Source organism: Poecilia formosa, unplaced genomic scaffold (genome assembly GCF_000485575.1).
Source record: "Poecilia formosa unplaced genomic scaffold, Poecilia_formosa-5.1.2 Scaffold4, whole genome shotgun sequence".
In the NCBI taxonomy this organism is placed as follows: Eukaryota; Metazoa; Chordata; class Actinopteri; order Cyprinodontiformes; family Poeciliidae; genus Poecilia; species Poecilia formosa.
Window position 1 is genome coordinate 6368224 of NW_006799943.1, and position 26923 is coordinate 6395146.

Consider the following 26923-nt stretch of genomic DNA (forward strand, 5'->3'; position numbering starts at 1 on the left):
GAGATGGACTCCGTGACCGGCTCGTTGTGGAAAACAATGGACGGGTGAACTCTTGTGACCCCTGTGAAGGCAATAAAGTAACCATTCTATTGGGAGAGCGGAGTTGTTGTGTCATAGACATAATTAACCCAGGTTTTTCTCCCTGAAAAACCAAAGTCGGCATTTGCATGGTAAGTTACATCAAATGAATAAGTATAACAACAAAGGCCGTTTCTTTTTTTTCTTCTCAGCAGTCGACGGAGATACCAACCAAGTCCACTTGCAGGCTGTTGAAAAGCAGACTTCCTTTTGAGAGGAGGTGGAGGGCGAGGAACAGGCAGAGGAGGAAGAGGAGGGTCCGTATATCGTAAGCAAGGATAAGCACAGATTTATCTGATGTCTTCTTAAGATAAAAGAAGTAACATCATCAAAACTGCGTTTATCCGTGCCTTTATAGACCAGCCCTCCTCTCCACTGAGACGGACAGAGCCAGAGAGCACACGCACGGCAGAGGTTAGCACATCAACTCCAGCGTCACGACATCACAGAGAAAGTGAAGCAAGTTTTTAAAAAGAAAAACAAACGTACATTTCAGAGGGCACAGAGTAGAACAGAGGAGTGAAATGAGGCCGACCAGTCAGGTTCTAAGGCACAGCACAATAAAGAGACTAAACACGATGTGGGCCGGCTGCAACAAACACCAGGAGCGCCTCTTTACTTACAGTATAGTTTTGGCTTTTTCATATTTTCCACAACTTCCATCCAATCTGTGCTCAAGGAGTGTCCAATTCAGTTAATAAATGTAAAACAGAGCAGGAGAGGCGGCAGCCGTACGGTGTGGAAGGCAGGCCCACATTAGCACACAGGAGTTTAGAGCAAAACCAAGAAAGGGTGTCACGGTACCAGGTTAGTAATTCACAGCCACTACAGGTTTCTGCACTTTTAATCGACTTTACAGATCATGTTAGCTAGAGAGACAAGGGAGGAAGTGACATCACTGAAGCTACAGGCTACAAACACAGTTACTGTCTATACATTTTTTCTCATATGAAATAAAAACAAAGGAAATGATTTTTTTTTTTCAGTAAATAACTGATTTATATTTAGTTTGATAGGATATTAGGGCCACGCTAACACAATAAAGAGAATTAAATTACAAGAATAAAATGATTATATTACAAGAATAAGCTTGCATAAGAACAAAGTAATTAGTGAATAAAGTCATAAAATAAAAATTTTATTCTCGTAATATGACTTTATTCTCATCTTATTATGAATTTATTATGTTTTGAATATCTTGTAATATGTTTTTTCTCATATAATTGATTTTTTGTTATTTTGAATTTTGTTATTTTCATATTATTATGAGTTTATTATATTTTAAATTAATTCTTGTAATATTACAATGTTATTCTCACCAATACGTTGTCATGATTTAGAACGTATAATCAAATGTAGATTTTTAACTCAGGAACAAACTCAGGTTTATTGTGAAAGTTAGAAAAAAAATCAGTTCTCAGGAAAACTTAGCAGCTAATAAATGTGACTGTTTTGCTGTTTGCTAAAGTTGATTAGCATTTAGCTGCAAAAACCAGCTCTAAACTGCTCAAATTCTTAACATTTTTCTTAAATTAAAATAATACTGTATGTGTGTTTCAGGTGTATTTATAGGTGAGCTAAGATCCTCCAGAACCAGTTTTAACACGGTAACTGGTTGTTTGGAAAACTCCTCAATCACATGTCCAACTACTTCATGGAACTACAGTAACCGACTGAACACTGTCCGTGTTTTAATTTCAGTAGAATTAATATTCATTTAGGAGGAAAGCATTCATCTGGTCAAGCAGCCAAATGTGTGAAAAAATATGGTGGACAAAAGTTGCTCAGTATGAGGGATTGCTGCAAAGTCAGAGACACAACGCAGTTGGTTGTGTACTTTCACTACCTGCCCTTGTAAGCGGAGTGAACGCTGCAAATCAATCACTTTTTGACTTTTTAGCCAATTTGACAAATAAACCCTACTTTACCTCATTGTTTGATAATCAGGAATAATTGAATGTGTGTATGACGGGAATGAATTTACGTTTTTGTAAAGCGAGAAAAAATGTGTTGCATCACGTTAGCGCTATATAAACTGAATTGAATTCAGAACCATCTAAAAAGAAGGGTTAGCTAACCAAATGGTAAATACAGTATGTGTCTCTTTTCCAGCTTTTATGTAGTCTTTACATCAAATCAATCATTTCCTTTGCACTTTGGCTGCTTTATAAGAAAAAAAAAAGTATTATAAAATATCTGACATGCAACTTTTTTTGTTTCTATTTTGCATTTTCGGAGAAAAAAAAAGGAAAACAAAAAAAGATCTGCAAGTAATATCTTGAAGTCTCTCTTGAGAGAATACCAAAATGAACAAAACCAGTGAACGTAAAGCAGAACAGTTTGTGGACAGTAAATAAATTCTGCTTAAAAATCCTCTTGTACCGTTACACCCCCTGAATCTAGCACATACAAAAACCAGACTGTAACACATGTAGTTCATCACACAGACAGGAGAGCTAAACGTTACAGGTCGAATACACAGGTTAGATAAATAGATAGAGGTCAATGGGAGGGCACTGCACCATGATTAACACTCCAGGTATGAGCTGCCTCCAAACACTGTCTCTGCTGCTGCTGAACATTAACAGGCTCACAGAGCAAATCCAAACAGGAAGTGGTTTGAGGCAACTTTGACCCTTAAACAGAAAACAGCCATCCCTACCATGGTGACTCTGGGAGCGGACCGGCCAATGTTTTTCCCCTAGAAAACAGAACCCAGTGGTTATTGATCAGACTGAGCAACAGCCACAGAATGTAATCACACTGAGCTAGTAGTTAGCAGAAGTCACTGCGGGTTGAATTGCATAGCAAGAAAAAGAAAAAAAAAAAACGGTTTTATTCAAGACATCAGTCTGGTTGACATGGTCGATATGTGTGAACATTCCAACATTAGATAATAAAACAGCACAAGAGCATAATGTCATTATAATTAACCCTTATAAATCTTTAACGGGTGCCCGGGGGCCACAGCAGCAGATTTCTGGACAGGCCGAGTGCGGGAGGCAGCGGGGAGATGAGCACAATTTTAGCGGTTTGATATTGATTCTGTGGCATTTTATCTTCCCATCAACTACTGGCAGATCCCATCTGACACCATGACACAAGGTATCAGCTATTACTGCTAAGGCGTGGGTGGAGGGGCGGAGGGATGACAGAGAGGAGTCGGGATTTTGAGATGAAAAGAGAGAAACGGGGCGAGAGGAGAGGTGGGGAGAGGATAATGAGAAGAAGAAAGGCGAGGAGTCACTGCTGTTCCCCCCCGCTCCCCCACTCCACACACACACACCGACACCACGGGGCTCCAGCCATGCAGCACTTTGATCCATCACTATTGATTTACCATCAGCGTCTCATCGCCACTGCCTCCCACACAGCAACCAGGATGCGTTCCTGAGATGTGGCTCAGGACGACGAGCACACCAGTTTTGACCTTAAACCTATCAACTAAATGAACCAATATAGCGCAGTTTACATCTATGAGAAGTCTTGCTGGAGATGCACTGTGAAATGAAAATAACAGGGTTTTTTTTGTTTTTTTTTTTCATTTCAGCAAACTGACAGGGCCTTAAAGGGGCAGTATTATGTGTTTTCCGTGCACCTAGTGCCATTTTTACAGCATTATCAAGTAACTGTGTTACCTTCAGATGTTGTCAAAAAGAAAAAAATATTTACTTCCTGATTTAACACTTTGAAATTGGGCCTCTGTCTCCTTAAAAAACGCCTGCTCTTTCTGAAACTCCACCTTCAGGAAGTAATCACGACATCAATCCTCCATAATTAACCATTTAACTTTACCTGAGAAGTAGCTCCTATAATGAGCTTAGCTGAGCCACAGTTCCACCAGGCGGTGTGGTAATTGCTGATGACTAGTCTGAAGGAGTAGAGTAGGAGAATCATGGTGGAGGGCTGCTCTGTGAGGATGAGCTGCACCTTAAAGGTGGGGCTAAGCCCAACCAGGCGTTTTGGACAGCTCAGTGGTTGCCATGGAGATGAAAGGATTTCTCAAATATGCATGAAGGAATCACAGCAACACTCCTTGTATGTTTTTGATGAGTGAATAACATTATAACATGATGTAAAGCTCCAAAAAGTTGACTTGACATAACACTGCCCCTTTAATAAAAGTTGCTCTGACTTGTAGACATATTTAGAAAACAGAAATAACCTGGACAGTTCAAAAACATTGCATGACTGTTGCTATAAATGTCTGCACAGGTCAACACAAAACACTGTATTAGTCCAGAAATCCAAACAGATCTAAGTCCACTCTAGTTCCTAAACATCGTTTTAAGAATCGTCTTTGTACATGAAGACTCTCAACCTTCCTGCTCTTCTGATCTACAGTCACACACATTGTTTTAAACAAACATTTATGCTGCTGTTTCTCTTGATTAAATATGTTAAAAGTCAAAATTAACTCATTTTATGGTTTAAATATGCATCAAATACATCCAGCTCTTAGAAATGATTTTTATTTGAGTTAAAAAAAAAAGGGATTAAGGATACTTGTTTTGAAGTCCAACCGGGGATCTCCTTGATTTTATTCTTTGTTGGATTCAAAGATCTTACAGCAAACCAGGAATCTACAGCACAGTTTTCTTTTCTTTTATAGTATTTAATTATGAAATTATAACACATTTTACACACACAGAGGTTAAGACTTCAGGGAAAACTGCAACTTGGTATCGGCCAGTAAATCCCAGTCTGTAGCAGGGACATTCTTATTTCTAGTCAATTAGAAAAACTATAAAAGTAGTGAAGATATTAATAGCTGACATATTCAAAGGAGAGTGTTTTATCTCTGGGAGTGTTTTCTGCAGAGAAGAGACTCTCCTGTCCTTGGCTCGGTGTTCAGCTTAAGCCTCGTGCTGTATGACTACGGCGAAGGAACCCGGCGAACTCCCAACATTTTTTGAAGTGAGAAACGTGGTAGTTGTAAATCATCAACTTTAAACAGACGCAGAATACGTCCCTTGAAATTTATTAGTGATATTTCAGCGGATTCTCTCTCTGAACCAGCTGGAGAAGCAAAAACAAAATAAAACCTTCAAACTTTTGTGATCCATCAAACGGGGATCTCCCAGTCTTATTGTTTATTTTTGGGGGGGGCGGGGGAGGGTTTAGGAAGAAAAATCTGATAAATTTTCAAGCCCAAGCTTTGCTGACTTAACATTTCTTTTTTTCTTTTTGAAGGGCACTACCTTAGTCAACCTTAAGTGTTTAGCCAGAAACACTTAAGGTTGACGAGAGCAAAAGATTCAAAACTTCCCCTCAGCAAATAAGCAAATGATAGTTTCGATTCACGGTGTCGCCATCTAATGTCAGGCAGTCTTCTCGATGTTTAGTGTTTTGTTTTTTTTGCCCGGGGAGTAGTATAAGTCGAAGGCTTCAAAAACAACTGTCAGCCGAGGGACAACACGTTTCATAAAAGACGAAACCTTAACGCCGGTTACAAATAAAAGAGCACCTGGCAGCTCAGCGGGGCGCGCTCGTGCTTCCTCGCTGGAATGACACTACGTTTTCAAGTGCCATTCTCACACCTCCACTTATTCAGCGAGAGCAGTCCTGACAACAAAAGAAGGGAAGAAATTTTTGAATTTCAGATAATGCACCATTTTAAACTCCAAGCATAAAAAAATAATAAACGGAGAAGAAGAGAATCCTTTCCCAGGGCCAATCAACCTGCCAGCATTCCCACCTGCAGCTTTTTCCAGTATTTGCTTGGCTTTTCAACCCAAGATTTCTTCTTCTTGGATTTTTCCGTGGCATATTAGCAAAATTATTTCACTGGAATCAGCGATGTGGCGCTTGCTTGCTTATATAAGAGGCTGGGACTGTCGCAATAAACAATAAATCAATTAATTAGTGTGATTTATCGTCTTTCTCTTTTTTCTACCTCTCTTCCTACCAAAAACTAGACGACAAAAGTCCTCAGTCTGGTGCTTCGGTGTCAACCAGCCAATTTTTTGAAGGACAATTTTGTTTACAGAGACATCATAATTCATTTGATTTGTTGTTTTGTTTATTTATTTTGGACATTTAAAACGTCGTCCAGTTTCAATGTTGATAAACGTTCATTAGAACTTAAAGTATATTGATATTTGAGAGGGTGTACCTGGATTGTTATGCCATTACCAATATATTAAAACAAAGATATTATTGTTCATTGCGATAATATCTGAGACTATTTATCGTCCAGCAAAATTTATCGTGACAAGAATCGATAAACCAAAGGTGAGACTTCAAGAGTCGAGTTCAGAACTACGAACGTTTTCACAACTTCACTTTTTGCTTCCACTGATAATCTTAAATAAGAACAGAAAGCAGAAATTACACACATAAAAGTGAGCGCCTTTTGCTAAATCTCTTGATCTAGTGTCAATGTTTGAGTTTCATTGATAATAATGAGTATTTCAGTGACATAACGGCTTACATGATGGTAATACTGACTCCAGGGGCTGCTGCCAGACTGTGATGTATGTTGCAATAAAGCTAAATGTTTTTTTATGACTGCGAGACTTCACATAGTCTTGCGTTTCATATTAACACACAATGTAGCGCATGTAGCTCTCATAAATCTCATAAAAATAAAAAATAAAAAACTCTCACTCGCTAATGATGCGGGTGCAGCCTGGGAGCCGAAACCACATTCAAACCAAATGTTCATTAATTCATCGCTGCAAATGGATCATCGTAATGTGATAACTCCAAGCTTTCAGCATAGCATGGAAAAGAGCTGTTAGGGTTCTGAGTTCACTGTTTTACAGCTTTGTTCCTCAGCAGAAAGAGATGAAGGAATCCAGTGGTGTATTGTTGTCAGGCTCTTAATGTCTGGTTTAGTCATTTCAGCTTTATTTTCACAACCTCATGCCACTGATGTGTAGTATGTTAGAGTGCACTGACAGGAAACAGTGGTTAGACTTTTAACAAAGTTGTAAAAAAAATGCGTGATCACATGCCACAGATTTACAGAAACAACACTAACGTGTTTTAAGAGAAGAGCATGTGTTGGTGTACGTGTAGGTTTTTCGTAAACGACTTTCTGATTTCACTTTCAAGCAACTGCTGCTACATTACGACTCTCACTTGGAGACTCGTCTAAGTTGGCTTTGCATTTCCTGTACGCACAATACCCGGACATCAGAGAGGTCTTTATTTTTTTTTTCTCTATTAAATTGCTTCTTCCTGGTCGGCCATGTTTGTTTACGTTGAACTCACGTTTAGTCTCGAGAGGTTCTCTGGGATTCTCCCAATCCCAGAGAACCTCTCTGGGATTGAGGACAGAGACGTCAGATTGCTTCTTACACTCTAGATCACGAATCCGCAACAGAGTGTCAGTGACTTGGGCACAAAGCAAGCGAGGCAGAGATCCGCAACATCATCTGCTTGGAAAGTGAAAACATCACCCACAGCACGGTGAGCATCTTTTGGTTTCTTTGTACATAATTGTTGTGAGATTTCCCTGAATGTTGTTCGTGTGTGCTGTGTTGCTCAACGCCACACCTTAAAAGTGCACAATTTTAAAATCTTGCTATGAGGCAGGGGTAATAATGTTACTGTCAGTATGTTGTGTTAATGAGTTTGACGCTGGTGAACCAGTTTGTTCACTTAGGATGACTTTTGACTTTTAATAGGTTTTCACTTTGACCAAAAAATTGCTCATAAAGTCAGTATAAGCAATCTAGATATCTACCAGTACAGACAGGGGGTTTTTCGGACACTGCTAACTGCTAAGCATTAGCATATTAACAAATTAACATGTCAGAGACCCAAACTGCTCTGTAATTGTGACAAAACGTCAAGCACCGTTATTGTGCTGTAGACTGAAGGTGTAATTTATGTTGCACACACACACACACACACTTAACACCGGGGACACACACTGACAAACTCACAGCTGCTCCCCTGCTGGGCGTGTTGGAATTGCTATCAGTCCCTCAGAACCCTGCTTGTAAAACCCACGCTGCCAGCTCCAGCCCACGTCAGCCTCCGCGTTAGGGGATAGCATCTTAAACAGCTTTTCTTTTTTTTTTTTTTTTTTTACAGCGTCGTACCTCGCTTCACTTCATGGAGACGAGAACACGTGCAAACAAACATAAGAATGATGTGCGCACGATATGAAACACAAAAGCGCGTAGGGAAAGATTAAATTTGTTGTTTGTCAGAAGAGGAATGAATCCTCTCAGCCCGCTTTAGAAGACCCGCTTAGAGCAGCTTGTGCGGCTGGTTGGGGTTTGCTCCCTCTATATTTAAAAGTAACGACGTGAAATTTTTCATGCTCAACTGGTTCAGGGGTTGAGACCATAAAGCAAGAAAGCCGATCGTGACGTGATTAACAAAAGAGGAGTACAAAGTTGCTGCAGTTTACCAGTCTTCTAGCAGGGGAGAGAAAAAGGCTTTCTTCATTAACTCTCCATCTCATCCAGCAATCCCCTAAGCTCAGATAGAGCAGGGCAAGCGAGCAAGGGGAAGATTAAGAGAGAGAGAGAGAGAGAGAGAGCAAGGACTCGATAAAGAGGAGCCTCTTATTTCATCGCTTCACACACTGCTGGATGATCAAAGTACAAAATGCTGTTTTAATTCCAAGAATCATATCTCATCTTCTGTCCACATACTCATTTTAGAGAATTATGCTGCAGGACGGCAGGGGAGAGAAGACACAGCACACAAATTAAGCTTCCAAACTTCAGCTCAACTGCTACAAAATGTTTCACGCAAACGATTTTTGACCCACGATGGAACCTGCAAGCGGGTGAGGAGACCTTAGCATCTGCCCCGAGGTGTTTCCAAATTACATACCTTCCAATAGTCAAGTTTCCAAAGACGCTAAACAGAAATGATTCTTAAAAAAAAAAAATTATTAAGACATGACTGCTATCAAAAGGTAACTTAGACATGCCGACTCAAACGGTTCCTGAACCACCAGTGTTAAAGAATTATGTCTTTAAATAGAAATTATTTGCGGAAATCTTTCTATTTGTGGATTTTTCTTAGTGATTTCGAAAAATTGATCTAAATTATTCTAAGGAAAATTCAACTGGTGAAGCTGAAATACCTGGCTGCAACACTTTATGTGCAATTGGCTGACATTTACAAACCAGCCAATTCATTTCCTTAGTGCTGATTGGTTGTTTCTCTTGCAGCACAGTTAAGGAAGGCCGTGAGTTTTAGCTTCCTTGGTATTAACAAGACAGTTTCCACTGTGTATATTGTTGCACAATAAGGTGTATTTGGTGTAATAAATAGTTAGTTAATGTGGTCCCTAAGCTGAAAGTCCACTGCACAAATATGTAATTATGTCCTTGTGTTTACCATCAATGTCCCAGTCAGCACTCTGCAAAGTTTTGCAAATTGTTTACTTCTATTTGCTGTATTGCAGGAGCAGCTCCACCCATGACGGTTTCAAACCACAAGTTCTTTCTTCAGCTGCAGACACGGTGGATGTAGAAATGATCGTAGAAATAGAGCAAAGTGTTTTACTTTCCCATGCTACAAGTAGTACAGCATTAATACAGCATTCCTCAAACCTTTCAGTTCACCTCCTCCTGTATGTGGTGGTGAACTGTGTGCCCTCTAAATGCCCTACCCCAAATGCATTCATAATTGCTTATTTAAATGTGGGGGTGCAATGCATGATGGCCGATATGTCGCTTGCTAATTTATGAGCAGATCTATTGCTTCTAGTTTCAAACCTAGAAGCATGCACAAACTCTGGTTCGGCACCCGCAGAACCTCACTTTAAAGACTGTGCTCAAAAAAACACCACATTTTCACTTAAATTATCACAGTATCATAAATAGAATCTTAGTTTTGTCTTCAATCAATGCAATTACTGGGAAAGTAGAAATTCACTGCATATATATATATATATACATATATATATACATACACACATATATATATACAGCTCTGGAAGAAATTAAGAGACCACTTAAAATGATCAGTTTATCTGATTTTACTCTTTATAGGTTTATGTTTGAGTAAAATGAACATTGTTCTTTTACTCTATGACCTACTGATGCCATGTCTCTGAAATTCCAAGCAAAAATTTTGTATTTATTTGCAGAAAATGAGTAATGGTCAAATTAACGATAAAGATGCAGTGCTTTCAGACCTCAAATAATGCAAAGAAAACAAGTTAATGTTAATTTTATCGGAAATCAATATTTGGTGGAAGAACCATGAGATTTTCAATGGGGTTCGATGTAGTGGGCTCTTAACTTTTTCCAGAGCTGAACATGAATAAGCTCAAGAGACGGCCAACTGGATGAGTTTGAGAACTGAACGAGGTCACAGCTTTAGCAGTCAACGCCTGCTTAACAGTAACTTTCACAATAAAAAACAATCAGCTAAAGTAAATGGCACCTGGTGCCGCTGCAGCGGAGCCGCGCGGCGAGGCGTGACCCTCCTAAAAGCGATCCTCCTAGGCTCTGCTGATGCAGACGGCGCGCTGCGGCGGCGGCCCCCCACACACACCTGCACGACGATGTGCACCGACGCAGCGCGCTGCTTCCAGCTCCCAATTCAACAGCACAATCAGGCTCGACAGGGGCTCCAGTCTCCACTCATTACAGCCAGTTAAACCTAAACTCATTAACAATGAAGCCACAACAATAGTGAGCACAAAGGCAGAAGGTGTGGGAGGACTGCCTTCACACGGGGGGGAGGATATAAAAGACAGAAATGTAAGAGGTTTTTTTTTTAAATTTTTTTATAATCAACTGTCAGTCATTTTCTAAGATAAAGGCTTCTTTATTACTGCATAGGGGGACAGGAGCTCAGTGTTGCATTTTAATTACCATATTGCTTGAATTTTTACAAAGTGAACATAAGTATGCGGTGCCATGACTGTAACGGCTTGGCCTTGTGAATAGAAATGTGTTCCACAAAAGACACCAGAGAGCAGAATTAAAGCCTTGACATACTCATTGAAATTGTCCATTTTTCCCCCTCCATCTCCTCTGGCCTCCTGCTTGAATTGGGACTAAAATGACAAAAAGGTTTGGCTGAATATTAACAATTCCTCTCTACATTATAGGGAATATTGGTCACCTTTCCGACCATCTGTGATTTCACTTTTGATCCTGTTTTTCCCCCCTGGCTCTGTACGTCAAAAGTGTAATTCCTTTTTTTGGGGGGAGTTTAACCAAAACCTTCAAAAGGTGTGCCAGTCTCCCCAGATACAGCGGAACATGTGTATCCTGCTTGAACAGCTGCCAAAAAGCACAAAAGCTGATAGCACTTGACAAGGTGTGCTCAATTTGTTCCTGACGCTGGGCGTGAGTGAGACGCATCTGAATATTGGCTGAAGCCGTTTAGTCCACCCGGGTCCCTATTGATACGTCAATCATCCTGCTAAAATCCAGCGAGTCTCGAGAGAAGAACCGTGGACCCAAGGACGCCGCTCTTCTCTGTCGTGTTTTAATTGCTGCTGGCACGGCACGCCATGAATCATGGTAATGAGTTAATGAAGTCGTTGAGATTTAGTGAGCAGCCACAGGCAAAGGACTTCCAGCCGAGAATAATGCACCGTTCAACGTGGCTTTATTAACATTTCCAAAAAAAAGAAAGGAAAAAAAAGTGCCAGTGGTCACATCAGCCGAACAATCACAGCTATTGTGATTAATTTCCTGTGTGTTCAATAGAGAGGGCATCGCGAGGTGGACTTTGTTGGAGAAGGTTTATGGCGCCGTACGGTTGGCATTTTAATATTTGATGGTGATTGGAAGGAGAGTAAATTGTTTTCTCGTTGGGACGACTTTTCTTTGGCGACATGCAATAATATCCAAGGATGGTAGAAACCATCCCGCACTCCCGAGTGCTAATAACGCCGAACTAATGCCGCTTTTCAGTCATGCTACCAGAAAGCTGTAGTTATTACACAGGGAGTCTGTCAGTCACACACTTAATCCTCCTGTTTGCTCCAAAAGGAAGGGGGTTTCTGCTGCCACGTCTCCGCACGAATGTGCATTAACAAGTCTGACTTTAATGCAGCTCTAAAGATATTCTTATTGCCTGAACCGGTGACATAGGATATGATAGAATCAGTACAATTATTTTTTATTAACCCTTTACTGCTTAAACTTTTGTAAGATCTTATAAAAATACATTGTGTTTTTGTTGTGGGATAAATGCTAAATTAAGCAGAGATTGCTCATTTGAATATACGATCGGTATCATGCAAATTAAATCACATAACTCAGTACAATACAAATTTGTTGTAGTCTCAGGTGTTTTTACTAAAGATGCTATTGTTAAACAAGGGTGTTGAAACTGCAACGCAGATTTCGATGCAATCCATTCTGATTGCATAGTGACAGTATTTTTAATACAGATTATTATTACAATTTGATATTGCCAAAACTTTGACCCTTAGATTTTTTGGGTTGGAGGGTTTTTATCAAAAAGGTGGGGGGTGGGAGGGTGTTTTTTTTATTTATTTTTTTTATTTTTTTTTTTTGGCAAAAAATAAAATAAAATAAAAAATTACGTTTGGTAAAAAGTGATTGGAAAAAAATATCTTTCTTTCCAAAAGATGCTTTAGGAAAGCAACAAAAAAATCACTTGCTTAAAAAATGGCAGGCCACTATTTTAGTAAAGTGCAAAAACAAAAATTTTGTATCAATAGGAGTCTTGACTAAATTAAGACCAGAAGAAATTGGGAAAACTGTGAGACAGTCAACAACTCACAACATTAGGTTAAGCAATACTGTTCTAAACTCTTCTCTTTAGAATCATTGTGTTTCTGGTAAAACTACCCACGGCTAAAGTCCAGTAAGCTGTTCTGCTGCAGCAGAGTTCACCGACGCACATCCACCGACTGCCAAATGTACCAGCTGATGCACTTCAGCTTCGGTAATGATGGGTGGATACCATGGTTTAATTTTTTATGTCACAAAGACCCTTAAGCGTATCTACACTTTAATTTAAAAAGTTACAAATGATAACAAATGTTAGAACAAAGATGTTTATGTTGTTTACTAGCAAATCTATGAAAGAAATTGAACAAGTCTTTAAGTTTTAGTAATGTAAATCTTTGCCAGTTTGGATAGCGAAGCAACACTGAAGGCTTAAACCTGTCAGTTCTCATAAAGTGGCTTGAGAAGCAATGCAGAATGATTTAACCCCAGATTTACAAAGAGACAATTTTTCAGTCAATACGTGTTGAGATGTCTGTTAGCAAAGCAGGACAAATCCCAGAATAACCACCAGAACGATGTGGAAGAAACACACCTTCACCCACAAAGATTTCTTTTCCACTTGTTACTAGCTTCTATCTGTTTTGGGGGAAACTGAAAACTCTGAGATAAAAATGCGCCTGTACTTGTGTGGCACAGCATTCGTGCTCAGCTAAGTCTCCAGTGTACGCCGCTGCTTCTGTGCAAACTCAGGGTCATTGTTGTTTGGCATCGATGAGCCAACGTAAAAGCAGATGTAGTTACTCTTCTACCCCTATGTTTCGACAGGACACATCCTTTTTATTCCAGGTCAACAACTATAAAAGGTCTAAGCGTTTTAGCTACCAACAGTTTAATGAATCATACCGCAGAGACAGGAGAAGTTTTAAAACGCTCTCACCGTCAGTATTCGTGCTGAGGGTTTTAGAAAACCAGTGGACTAAATGATGTCCTCAGTGAACAGGCCATGTAGGCCAATAACGTGAAACATTTCAGCAGTTTTTAATTATAAATTGGTCAGCTCTAGTATTAATTTACCTTAATAAACATTGATATTGTAATACACTTTATTTACTTTGAATGACAGAGAAAGTTTGCCAGAACCAGTAGCAAGTAAAAAAAAATCTGATGGATTACCTAATTATTGTGCTATTAGCTGAAAGAAATAACCCAACCTAATCTCAATATATACATTGAGTAACATGCTTATTAATGGAGGTCGATCGTCAGCTCTAACATGAATTGCACCAAATTCCAAACAAGGTGGATTGTATTTTTGGCGTGAGCACTTGAAAGGCAACCAGCTTTCATTTTAAGAATTAATTAATTAGATTAATTAGAAAATCCAAATGGTTTAATCGGGTTTGATGGACATGGTAAGATCAGAGTTCTGGCTGCCATGGCAACTGGAGCAGATTAAAGCTTAAAATTTTCATCAAGTTGAATCAACACCTCTACGTAATAATCTGAAACAGATTATTACATTTCAGACTACATCAGCTGGTATAATTGTACTGTTTTGGTAAAGCAGATACTCTGGAACAGAGAGCAGAGAGGGCAGGTACAGCACCCCCTTCTGGTGGCTAGGAGACAGCAAACTTTTAAATAAGCCGTAGAAAGGAGGGAAATGTTCAAAAGCTTAGATAAGAGCTGGAGCTGAACAACATGTTTAATCACAATCATCATCACAGTTTCAGTGTGTGCAACATTCTGACCACAAAAAACTCAAAATAGATGCAACATTTGTTAGCATGTATTTTTAGTATCAGTCATTCAGGCTGCATATTGCTGTATTATGCAGGTAAAATAAGTGTAAAATGTCAACATTTTTCACAGTAAATTTATTTTTACTTTCTTTTGACAAACAATTCAAGGTGCCTGGCAACAAACTAAGTAATTCACCCCTTTAGTCTACAAAGATGTTATGGTTTAAAAAATATAGAGTGACACAAGGATGAATCATTGAACATTCATAAAGCGACAGTCCATAGTATTGCACTATTGGTAAAAGCAAAGAGACCTTTAGAGAAGAAAGTCTCCAAGCTGCAAAACATACTTTTGAACATTTGGAACCTTTCAGTTCCAGTGAAGACTATTGGAGCTACAATCCTGAGTTGGAAAGAACATAATTTCACCACAAACCAGCTGCGAGAGAGTCATAAAATTTCTGACTGAAAAGTCAAAATAATAATCCAAAGAATCATGGAGCTGCAGAGCACTGACATGGACAGCCTTCCCCATGAAACTTCAGCAACCTTAATGCCTACTCACTTTACAAGATGCTTCTTGCTCAAAGAAAATGATTAATGCAGCTGGTTCAAAGCTTTCTGCAGAACATTTGATGCAGCCAGTGAAACATTGGTAGAGTACAGTCTGCTCAGATGAGGCAAAAGCTGGCTCAACTCTGGTCACTGCAAAAAAAAAAAAAAAAAAAAATGTTTGGAGGAATATTGCCTCACCAAAAACACCACAACGCTAAAAGTGAAGATTGCCGATAGAAACATCATGGTGAGAGCTTTCTTACGGCATAATCTACTGGCAAAATCCATGTTACTGAAGGAAGGACGAATGGAGAGCTGTACCAGAATATTCTTGAAAAGAATCTGAAAATTAAATGAGTATGAATCTCCAGACAAGAAACAATAAACAAGACAGCAGCCTTAAACACACACATCTTATTACAGGCCTTTCCACAAAACCTTTAATGCATTTCGGTGCATATGTTGATGTGTTCAATACTTATTTTACTTATTTTACTTATTGCATTTGTGCAATAACAGCAGACTCAATTCAGTTCATTAATAAAGCACCAACTCATAACAGAAATCATCTCAAAGCACTTTGTAAGATACACACACCCAATTTATATCCACATTACATTATATTACACTATAAAACCAATTCAGAGTTACTGCAGTGAGTAAGTTTGATGGTTTCAAGGCTGACAATACGGAAGATGTTTATATTTCCAATAGCCACAAGAAGCAATGAGTCATTTTCTGCCAGTGTTCATAGCAATATATGGATGCTAAAGTAAATAGTTCTCTGTGAAAGCAGATACATAATAAGTTCTATATGCCAGAAGTGAGGAGGTAATGGGATCAAAACATCTCCACAGTTCTCCCTGAAGGACGCTCCTTCAAACTGCCCGACGACGCACTGCTGAGAAAAGGTTTTCGCTTTCGCAGACTTTTCTTCAATCGTTTATTCTTTGTCACACTGAAATGCTTCAGATCATCAAACAAAGATAACCGGAGTAAATACAAAGTTAGTGTTTAACTGATTTCATTTATTATTAATTTATTAATTTCCTCAAAGTCTCACAGATGATCAAGATGGTTTTTGGCTGACGTTCTGTGGTCTGTTTTGATCAGAAGTGCCTTTGGCCTTTGAACTCTCCCACTATTATTATTATTATTTTTCATATTACTACTTCATATTCCCAAACAGGTTGTATTTCAGCGAGTCGTAGAGTCTACAGGGTTGAAACTGATGTCAGCTATCCAGAAAGTCTCGTTAGTCATTGTTGATTCACATTTCATGGATTTACTTTATACTACAAAGTACCAGGTTGGTTTAATTAGCTTTTTTACCTCTTGCTAAAAAATATTTGAAAAGGGTTTTGTATTTGCTCAGGTCAGATTGGAGTAATATTAAATTTGAGGCAGGCTTTTTTTTTTTTTTTTACTAATTATTTCATCACTTAATAAGCTACAACAATTGAGTTGAACCTATCATTAAAGTTTTATGGATGATTGCTGCCAATTTCAAGCCAGTGAAATTAGTGATGAATTGAGGAAAATCTGCTCCAGGTATTATCTTAATTTAATTTCAAGCACCAAGCTCTGAGTTGGTTCTGACAGAATTGTTACCTGGGAAATAATTTGATTTATATCAGAAGAATTAGGTAATACTTTTGAAGACATAATATTGTGAGATTTAAAAAAAAAAAAAAACTTTGATAGAGCCCACAAATTACTTATAAGCTCACATAATGAAAAAACTCTAAATGTCATGGAACCATAATGTGTTTTTAATTCTGTCGTTTATGTTTTCTAATGAGAAATGGAAGGTGGAGAGGAATATTTACTGAAAATGGTCCCTCACCCCACTGTAAAAGAGCAGAAAGACAGAAAGTGTAGAAAAGCATAGTTTTTGTTAGCTTAAATTTTACATCTGGCTGATAATTCAAAGGACTTGCTGAGCAATCAGTATTCAACGAGCACGTAAGGCGAGGTCTCGGCTGGGGGTACGGGAGATGTCTGACTGCGACTTTCTGTGATCTAATTAAGTAATAACCCTCACTGAGCTCAGAGGAAAATCTATACAACTCATTTCCAGAGACACAGCAATCATTTCTCTCCAAATGAATACTACTGCACGTGTTAGATGACCAACATCTTATTTTCTGAACGGAAGTAATTATTTTTACTGGCTACAAACTAGTTGCTGTCCACATCAACTCTGCCCAGTTTGCCCTAGTGTCTCTTTTCCTCCTGAGCTATCAAGTTGAGGTTCTGTGCAAAAACCTGAGGTACCTATTGAAACGAACAACATGCTGCATAATGCAGAGGCACTTTGGGGAGGCATGCAAGTGCAGACAAGAGAGCAGATTGCAAGGTGGTATAACAAGCGCAAAATAAAATCTGCCTGACAAACATCTTTGAAAGTGCAAGATTTGTAAAAAAAAAAAAAAAAAAAAAAAAAAAAAAAGAGAGCGCTGCTTTTTTGTCTCTGCATAATGCAAACCATTAAAAAGATTGGTTAGTCAAGGATTTCTGCTTGTGGCATTTGTTTGCTCAAAATACATCAAATTTCCAGACAAATGGTTATTTGATGGCTTGCAAGTGAGGGATTTCTTCCCCCTTTTCGACACTGCTCCAGTGATATCATGTGGAGAAATTAATTGAAAGACGACTGAAGTGGAAAATGACTGTTAGTGTATTGTAAGTCCATAAACTAGGGACGGATTGTAATTAAGCTCTGGAGCCGGGCATGAAATGTTTATCCAGGGTCCTGCTTTGAAAATGCGTACCACGTACATGTCATTGGATGAAATACAATGGGTCTTTATGGGTGTGTTTAATTATTACATTCTGCAGCTCAGGAGCCAATGTGCTCCCTTTGCCTTTGACAAAGCATCATATTTCATGTTGGCACGCATTTCAGTCAAATGAGGGCGAGTCAGGTTGATAGATCGGGGGTCTGCAGAGATGATGCATTTCCACTGTGATTGCTTTCATAGCCATTACTCACAGTATAGAGTGATTAGTGGGCACTGGCTGACACCCATGCTTGCTCCTGTATGACAAAACCCTCTCCGAGGAGGGTCCGGCTGCCCCTGCCACCAACCTGATCTTTAACTATGGGGCTCAATTAATGGGCTAAAATAATGGATTATGCGCATGGCGATGAATTGAGCTGTCAGGGGCAAGACATCTTGAAGGACAGACAGCAGCCATCATGGAACAGGTTGGAGAATTTAGAAATGTCTCTCTGCTGCTGTCTCTTTCCCAGAAGTCATTGTGCTACAGGTGTTTTGGGAGCAACATGTCTGTAAATATCCTGAGAGGAAATTTGCCCTGTTCTGACGAGGAGCGTTTGAAATCAGCCTGCATGACAACAAAAATTCAACAAAATATAGCATTTTACATAAAATAACAAGAACTCAACACCGCTAAAGCCTGCATTAGGATCAATATTTCACTTCCAAAAATCAGCTAAATATTTAAAAGACAGCAAGTAGTCCCAATTTGTGAGTATTTTTTTAAATAACTGCTTGGGCACATTTGTATGCCTTTTGATATCTGTGGGGTATCAAATTTAAGACCAATGAATAGAAACTTTAATTCAAGGTGAAATGTTCTACAACTTTTTTGGTTAAAAATGTTTAACTGGATAGCATGAGCTGTGTGATATCCATGTATTTAAAAAGCTAATATTTTCCAAGATCAGAACTAATGAGAAAAACTTGAGAAAAAAAAAAAAGAGGAGACAACTTTGGCTTAATATGACCCCGGACGAGCCCCCAATTTAAGTTAAAATTTAAAACCAAGCAAACAAATCAAAAAGTATGTTGCTAAAGATAACTGACAGTAAATATTGATAAACTAACATTAATAATAATCAATAATAGCTGATAGGAAGTTAACAGTTAAGTAAAGTGGAGCCATTCACAGCAGCCAACAAAGGTGACATCTCTCTGGCCGAAATAAGAAGCCTAACCCTAACCACTGACACTTTTAGGAAAAAATAAATGCAAAAACATAAAGATATAATATTAAAAATCCTCAAGAAACAACTGCACTACAGATACTTAAAGAACAAATGTGAACCAAGGCTCTTCTTTAATCTGGCTTTGCCAGAGGAAGAAAAAAAAAAAACACATAAGGCAAGATCCGGTTGGGCTGGAGTGTTTGAGTCAGAACTATTGAAGGATACCAGAAATGATTGAAGTGAAATACAATAAAAGGCTTTTTTGTTTCCAAATAGTGGATTATATGAGATCAACTTTAAACTCCCATCACTAAACTAATATCCATGACAGACAAAACATGACAGACATAAAATTATTGTCATTCATCAGAAGTTTGGTTCCTGATGAAAAATGTGATAAGCATCTTTCAAAAGATAATAATCTAAAAGCAGCATCAATTTTGAAAGGAAAAAAAGTTTCTATTCACATCTAAGAAAAAGAACAGCATGCCAATTATTCAGTACTCATTTGTTCCTGGTTCGATGTCTGGCTCTGGTCTATTTGCTGCATGTCTTCCTCCTCTACCTCCACCCTTCTTTCTTTCAAAGTTTAATAAATGTCATTTGTGCCACAAAAATCCTTAAAAAGACACCCTACATTTGTTATGTTTGATATATGGCATGAAATTGATGGTTTTTTTATGCATGGTTTCTTTTTAAAGTAATTTCTTCCTTGATCTTAACTCATAGATTTTATGATGAGTAAAAAAGAAATTAATTTGCTTCCATAATTGTATTTTCAGTGAGATGACTAAACCTAAAAATATAAGAAAAAAAAAACCTATAAAAAAATCTAATCAATTCTAATACTGAAGAATTATGTGCATTTAGCAAACGTTTGTGTAGCGATACATTCTAATGTCCATAGCTGCATTAAAACAGCCCAATGAAATCCAAACAAATCAGGATCCATTAGTCGTGCTTTGTTAAGTGATTAGTAGTGCAGGAGTTTCTCACAGAACTCATTCAAAAGAGCTGCTTTTGCAATCTGCATTTATATCACTCTGGCACATGCCTTAGCTTAGACCAAACAAATGTGCTACTAGTGAAAACTGAAACATTTCTCTTCAAGCAGCTGAAAAAATGATCCCTACTCAAACGAAGACCTAAAAATAGAGTCTGAGGTCACTGCACTGGAAGAGAAGATTAGCTGCTCCAGCTTTGAATGAAGACACTGCCATTGAGTTCCTTTTTTTCTTGTTCAGTTGGCTCTGACGTCATAGCCCGTGTCGTCAAACACCAACTATTCTCATAATCGTCGTTCAATTATTAGACGTCACAGGCTTCCCAATCATGGCAAGCAGTTAGTTTAGACGCCATGCCATGAATTGAAGGCAAGGTAGAACTGCACCAGCACCACTAGAGTTGGTAGAGTCACTTATACTGAAATAGTCAGTGAGCTAGCTTAAAGACTTGAAGTCAATGAGCCACCAACAGAGTAGACATCCTCCTCCTGGAAACATTTTTCATTTTTCTCTATATTTCCCAAAGGAGCTTTGAGGCAGCTGCGTGGCTTCTATTTAATATCTCCACACTTCTGCAGGTTCGCAATGTCTGCAAAACGCACGCCACCGTGGTCGGAAACAGGAAAGAAGCGCGATGTGCAGGCGAATCTCCTCCGACAGCACTGGACGGCGTCAATTCCCTGCGTCGCCAGGTGAGTTTGAGCGCTCCGGGGGTAATTCTTTAGACAATTCTTTCAATTAGTCACAAGCAAATATTGACTCGCTCTTTTGCAAACATTTAATCTCCTCTGAGGAGGCGATTCAAGGTGATGAAAGGACCAAATGCTAATTACAGGGGAGCGCTAATTAATATTTGAGCCGATTAATAATGTAGGAACTAATTTTTTTTTCCTCCTTTACATTCAAACCTAACCTCTTGGTATGTGTGCATGTGTGGGTGTGTGGAGGGAAGAGGGCTGTAAGTTATTCTGCCCTCACTTGTACAAAATAAAGCAAAAGGTTGAGCTTTGGTGAAATGTGATTCTCCTCGCCCAGGGAATGAAGACAGGCAGGAATTTTATTACATTTCCCTGGACGGACTGCAAGGAGTTCTGGGCTGTTTTCACTGAATGTGATGCAATATTGATGGTGCTTGGTCAGGTTGGCTCTAACAATGCTTTGAGAAGACAGATCAATGCCACATCAAGGGAACAGAGGCAGTTTAGCAAGGAGAGATGAAGGAAGCGGGGGAGAGAAGAAGGGAGGTATCTCATTCGGTTTAAAATGGGCAGGAATTGAGCTTTGTGCCTTGAAGAGCAATGACACTGTGAGGACGAAATCCTAAGCACTTCTTATTTTGCTGCATTTCCATTGACCATGTAATCGCAAAATTTGGCATTTTGAAAATAAGTGGAAACACTTTTTTCCGCACTGCACGAGTCACATGATCAACAACCGGACGTTACTACTGGTGGAGAAGATAAAAAAGATGACAGGCAGGAAGTAGTTGGAGGATGATGGCGTGGCGTGATTTTTTAATGACTTATCACATGAACAATTTCAGTCACATATGATTTTAATTGCGCTTCTTATTTAATGGAAGCAACGCAATTCTGAAATTGTGGTTTTTCGACAGTGCAGTACTGACAAAGTTTTGTGCATATTTGTCATGGAAATGCAGCCTTTGTCAAACTACATCCTATCTTTCTATGCGTGCTGGGGTACTGAAAAACTCATACGAAGAAACAAATCACATTTTTGCTTTTGATTATGGTCTTGTTTTATATGGTGCATGTACATTAGGAATAAGAAGGTGGAATTCAGTATTGTGCTGGATCAAGAAAAGCTTCGTCACTTTTACATTGATGTGACGCATCTCATTTTATTTCATTTTCATATTATTGATTAATTTGTTTATATCAGCTGACTGTCTGGGATTGAAACTGCACGATTAAACAGTCAGATTATTAAACGAAGTAGGGTAAACTGTAAGAGTCCCTTTGAGTGTCAACCATCCAGCATGCTGAGGGGAGTGAAACATCATTCATGCAGACAGGACTATGCAGTGTGAGCTTAAGTAATGCTATCATTGGGTAATTGTTGCAACATTTGACTCATCCTTCCATAGATTTTGTAACGAATCTGTAAAGCTCTGGTATACCTAACCTGTGAGGTAGTCATGTGACAACATTTTTGACATCTCTGAAAAAGTATGTTCCTTCCTGGCTTAAGGTACAAATTGTTAAATGCTTAGTAAGGTAATGTTGGAGTGTTGTCTTCCTTTCGTATTGTCTTTCCACACAATGAAACACAATGCACATATGCAGTGGTGTGATGGGAGTGATACATCCAACAGAAGTCCAAGTTTAGATGTGGTTTAGATGTGGACCGTTGTGTTTCGTAATGCCTCACATCTGCATCATATTTCCATGCATGCTTTGCTCACAATCAGCTGACTATTAGGATTAAAAAGACTGAGCAAGCAAGCAAGCACGGGTTCGGGTGGCAGAGTGTTTCGTAGCACAGATACAGGCACAGATTTTACATCAACACCACCAGTGCTTCGCTGTCAGCCTTTGCAGTTCATTGCCCACGGCTGCAGGCTTCTATTTTCACAGCAGGCTCCTTTTGTGCTTTTCCAATATCAACCAACTGAGAAAAAAAAAAAACAACACTGTCTGGAAATTGCTTGGGTATACAACCAGCAGTCTTTTATGTCTCGCTATCTAAATGGATTTGAGTGTAATGGAAGATTTCCACTAGCTGATTTGATTGTAAATAATGATTAAATTGAAACAAAACTAAAGTGTCCGTGAAAGATTTCCGCATCCCGGAGTGTCTTGCCATCTTTTAGCAAAACTTTAATTCAGCCATTTGGATGGCTTCGTTGTTGATGGCTACAACCTAAATGTCCTGGTGTTCAAAATCAAGTAAACAAAAAGACAGCGTTGCGTAGAATATAACGACAGGTGAGTCTCTGTTTTGTCTGTAGTAAATTAAACTCAATTATTTCTACAGGGCCAAATCGCAGCCAGATGTAATTTAGTTTGATATAATCAAATTGAGAACTTAATTCAATGAAAAATTAAAAATCACTAACAGCTCAGTCTAATTATGATTATTAATAATTTGATCCGTTGCGTAATAAGATCTCTGGCTCATGAGACGTTAACGGTACTTGAGACTGACCTCACCAGGACAAGAAGAGACGAAATTTTAACGATAGTTTTAGGAAACTCTGACTCCTTGTTAAACCCATGAGACGAGACCTGGTAATATAAAAATACCACAATATTTCCAGTCAAAATCTATCTCACAGAATGCCATGCAGTTGCTGTGAGGATGTCACCTCTAGTGCAGTAATGTCCAAGCAAAGCGGATTAATATGGATGTGTTTTACGAAGGTGTGTGCTGCAGGCTTGACGGTCGCTACCTCCCTACGAAGAAGATCCAGTCACTCTAAATTTTTTATGTGGCCACATTTTGGATACCCTGTGGAATAAAAAAATAAGTGATAAAAATGATAAAACATATAAATATTTAGTAAGTACCGGCAGAATACTGCAATTGGTCAATTTAGTTGCCAACTACTGCACTAATTCTGTTACCTGCTTTGGATGTAGCTTCATGTTAACACAACTTCTTTTTGTTTGTGTAGGACCTTAATTTACTTAGTGGTAGTCTAATTATGCTTCACACTAGAGCCACATTCACCAATTTAACTCACAAGTCCACATAAATTTGTGAATCAAACTGGGGATGTACCAATATGAAAATTTGGGCCGATACTGATATATGATATAAATTTATGACCGATAACCGATATTTACCGATATTATAAATTTCACTACTTCTTTGACACCTTGAATAAAACGACTACCCAGCTGACTTCGCCACAGCGTCAGATAAACTCTCCACAATCCCTGTGCTGCATGACCAAACATCAACCTTAATTCCAATGTCATTGCAGAAATATCGCGCATCTCTTAGTAGAGATCTTCCAACTGCAAGACCACGACTCTACCTACTGAGCAGTCACTCGTAAAATATACTAACACTGATTTTATTTTAACTCAGGCACTCATTAAGATTCATTTAGTTTCAATTTATGAAAACAGAAGATGGGTTTTTCCAAGGATATTGCTTAAAAACGTCTCATTCTCTAATATTGTGTGTCCTCTAATCTTGTGTACTGTTGCACCTCCCTTTAAACAAAATTATTACATGATCGTCAACCAGATACAGCATTACATGATTCACTGTTGAGATTCACAAAATATTGCAACTGTTGATGTTTCATAACATTTTGTCAGAAGCTTACCTTTTTTTTTTGGGAGCTTTTGCACAAAAATGGATCTCAGAGACGAAGTTTGAGGAGAGAACTTTCAAGTGTGAGCACAAATTTAAATCTGAGTACACTTCGCTCATGTAACAACGCTAACTCATTTAACTTTTCCTGTGTCGCTGCTAGTCTGTCTTAAACAAGCAGAGTCTGATGAAACGACACTGTGGCGTCAGTATAATTTGAGTGTTTCTCTTAGTTTTTCTTCTTGTAACACCCTTATCTTCCTTTTACCGCCATCAGCATTCCTTCAAGGGTTTTGATTTGTGTGCAAAATGAAAGGAACCAGACAGTACATGGCATCTCCAAAGCGGAAAGAACAAGTGACTGAGAGTGTTGACACACTCAATATCTTCTCTTTCAAGACGGCATATGGATGTTTCAATCCCACCATATGCGCCTGAGGGGATTTCTCCCTAAAGCGAGCTCTTCCTCTTTCTTCTCGCTTCTCCTCGGGGATCTCGGGGCCCCCTCCACCGCAGCTTCTGTCATCCCAGGCATGATAGCTGGGAGCCTTTTCTCTGCTGCGTCCTCCCTTGGCTTCTGTCACCAACCGCTGTCTGCGCGTCTCGGCTGAGTCCCTAACTCCCCGTGGCCCCCGGTAGCGCTGCAGCTCACTGTGCCAAATGTGAGGTAATTAAGACACAGAAAACTCCAGCACTCGGTTGGAGGGAGGACTGAAACGCTCGTATCTGTCAGATGCTGCAGCATGTGGCTAATTTTTTGCTGATTTGAAGGCGGCCAGCTTTCAATCTGGACATACCGCAGGCAGCGACTTTTGACCGAGCAGAAAACAAAGTTTGCCTGCTTTGCAACAAAGCAGTGTGTACTCTACATATTCACAGGTACACAAAGGGAGACGGTTGTAGTTTTTTTTTTGCTTGTTTTGATAGTGAATCTAAATTATTAAAAATACTGAAGATACTTAAGTCTTACATTCACTCTTTAAAACAACTCCGACATGCAATGTAAGCTAAAAGCAGAATTTGTATTTTTGCACATGGAAGTTTAGAAAATAGATGGATTTGGACATTTTTAATGTATGATACAAATGATCACATGATCAGTGTGGCACATAAACACATTCCAATGGGTATGTTAATTAGTGTGAGAAACAACCAACCAGTATTTGAACTTAAGATTGTTTTTACCTAAGCAAATTGCACTTAATGCAAACCGTTTTAGCAACATTAAACTATGTTATTTTGTGGAATGAAGACTTTGAGACTTTACAGACTTGGGACAAAATGTTTAAATACAATTTTTTTTTTAAATCTCAGTATTGCTTTAAAATTAATTTACTAGTGTTGTAGTCGAGGCTAATTAACCCAAGAACGAGTCAAGGCAAAGACAAGATCCTGAGAGATTTGGAACCAAAGTCAAGTCTAAGGAGAAGAAGACCAACCAAAAGACAGACTAAACTAATGAGAGACCGGTTGTAAAAATAACTTTGTAGTTGTTACATTGCATTTGCAGTCAGATGTTTTAGCACCGAGTTGCACCAGAAAAATTTATTTTCAGCTGTGGTTCTGACTGGTCTTCAGAAAACATGCTGGGTTTAGCGCAGAATATTCGGCAAATCTTCACAATAAGAGGCTTGAGTGTAAATATTCTTCACTTTGAACTTAACAAAAAACATCTTCAAGACAATTACTTACAGTGTTTTGTTTCCTTTTTTGCTTTTACAAGTGTGGATGCTGAGTGTTCAGTGGCTGTTGTCTGCAGATTGCAGACATCACCCGTTATGTCTCACTTATTAAGCAAACTCACCATACCATTGTTTTTACCAAACACATTTATGAATCTTCCTATAGTGTGATCACATCCCAAATTATACTTTTTGCTTATTTTAGAAACATTGAAGCAAAACCTGGATAATATTAAAAACAGCGATACATTTGCCCTCCTTATTCATGACGTTAAATTTTCATTTTACTCAATGTTAAATTCAGACAAAGATCCACTATACGTTTTGTTTTTTGTTTGAGTGGAGGATTAAGTGGTTTGCTCTTCAGTGAGGCTTTCGCGCACACTTTTGTTACCGTAAGGGTTTTTTTAGGCCATAATTCTATCTGCAAGAATTAGCTTTTCCCCTCTGTTCGTTATTTGTGTGAAATAATATATCTGATGGGAGGTTTTCTTCTCTGATCTTGCATTTGAAGATTTTCTGTGAATAATGCGTGAATGAGAGCATTGCATATGCTGCCTTATTATAATACAGTTTATGGGAGGACAGAGAACCACAACCACAAACGCGACGTGTTTGATGCCATTCATAGACTAAATGACTCATAAAGTCCTTTGTGCAGATTTACCATTTGTTTGGAAGAGTCGACTGCTCAGATTTTGATTGAGAATAAAATGCTCTATGTGTGGAGTGTGAATTCAGCTCAGAGTTTCTAAGTGGATAAATATGAGCACTTAGTTGGAATTTGTGTGGGCTGAATGTGAAAGTAATTCTTGCACACCTGGTGAACAATATGACTTACCCTGATTATAATATCAAGGGAAGCGTCAGTAATTATATTAAATATCCAGTCAAAAATCGACATATTTGAGATAGCAGACCGTTTTTTTTTTCAAACGGCATGTGTTTTCATGCACGCGTGTCAATAAACAATTTTCCT

General features: G+C 38.7%; 1 protein-coding gene across 13 annotated transcripts in view; it reads right to left on the reverse strand.

Moving 5' to 3' along the window:
* LOC103144564 (shisa family member 6) overlaps positions 1-26923 on the reverse strand; it is a 90581-nt gene that overhangs the window by 27112 nt on the left and 36546 nt on the right. For 6 of the 13 annotated variants that reach the window (XM_007561621.2, XM_007561617.2, XM_016676334.1 and 3 more), the window contains exon 5: positions 2741-2779. The exons of the other annotated variants lie outside the window; for them this stretch is intronic. In XM_007561621.2, the coding sequence (XP_007561683.1) occupies positions 2741-2779 (39 nt within the window). The remainder of the gene's footprint in view (positions 1-2740; positions 2780-26923) is intronic. 13 annotated transcript variants of the gene reach the window in all.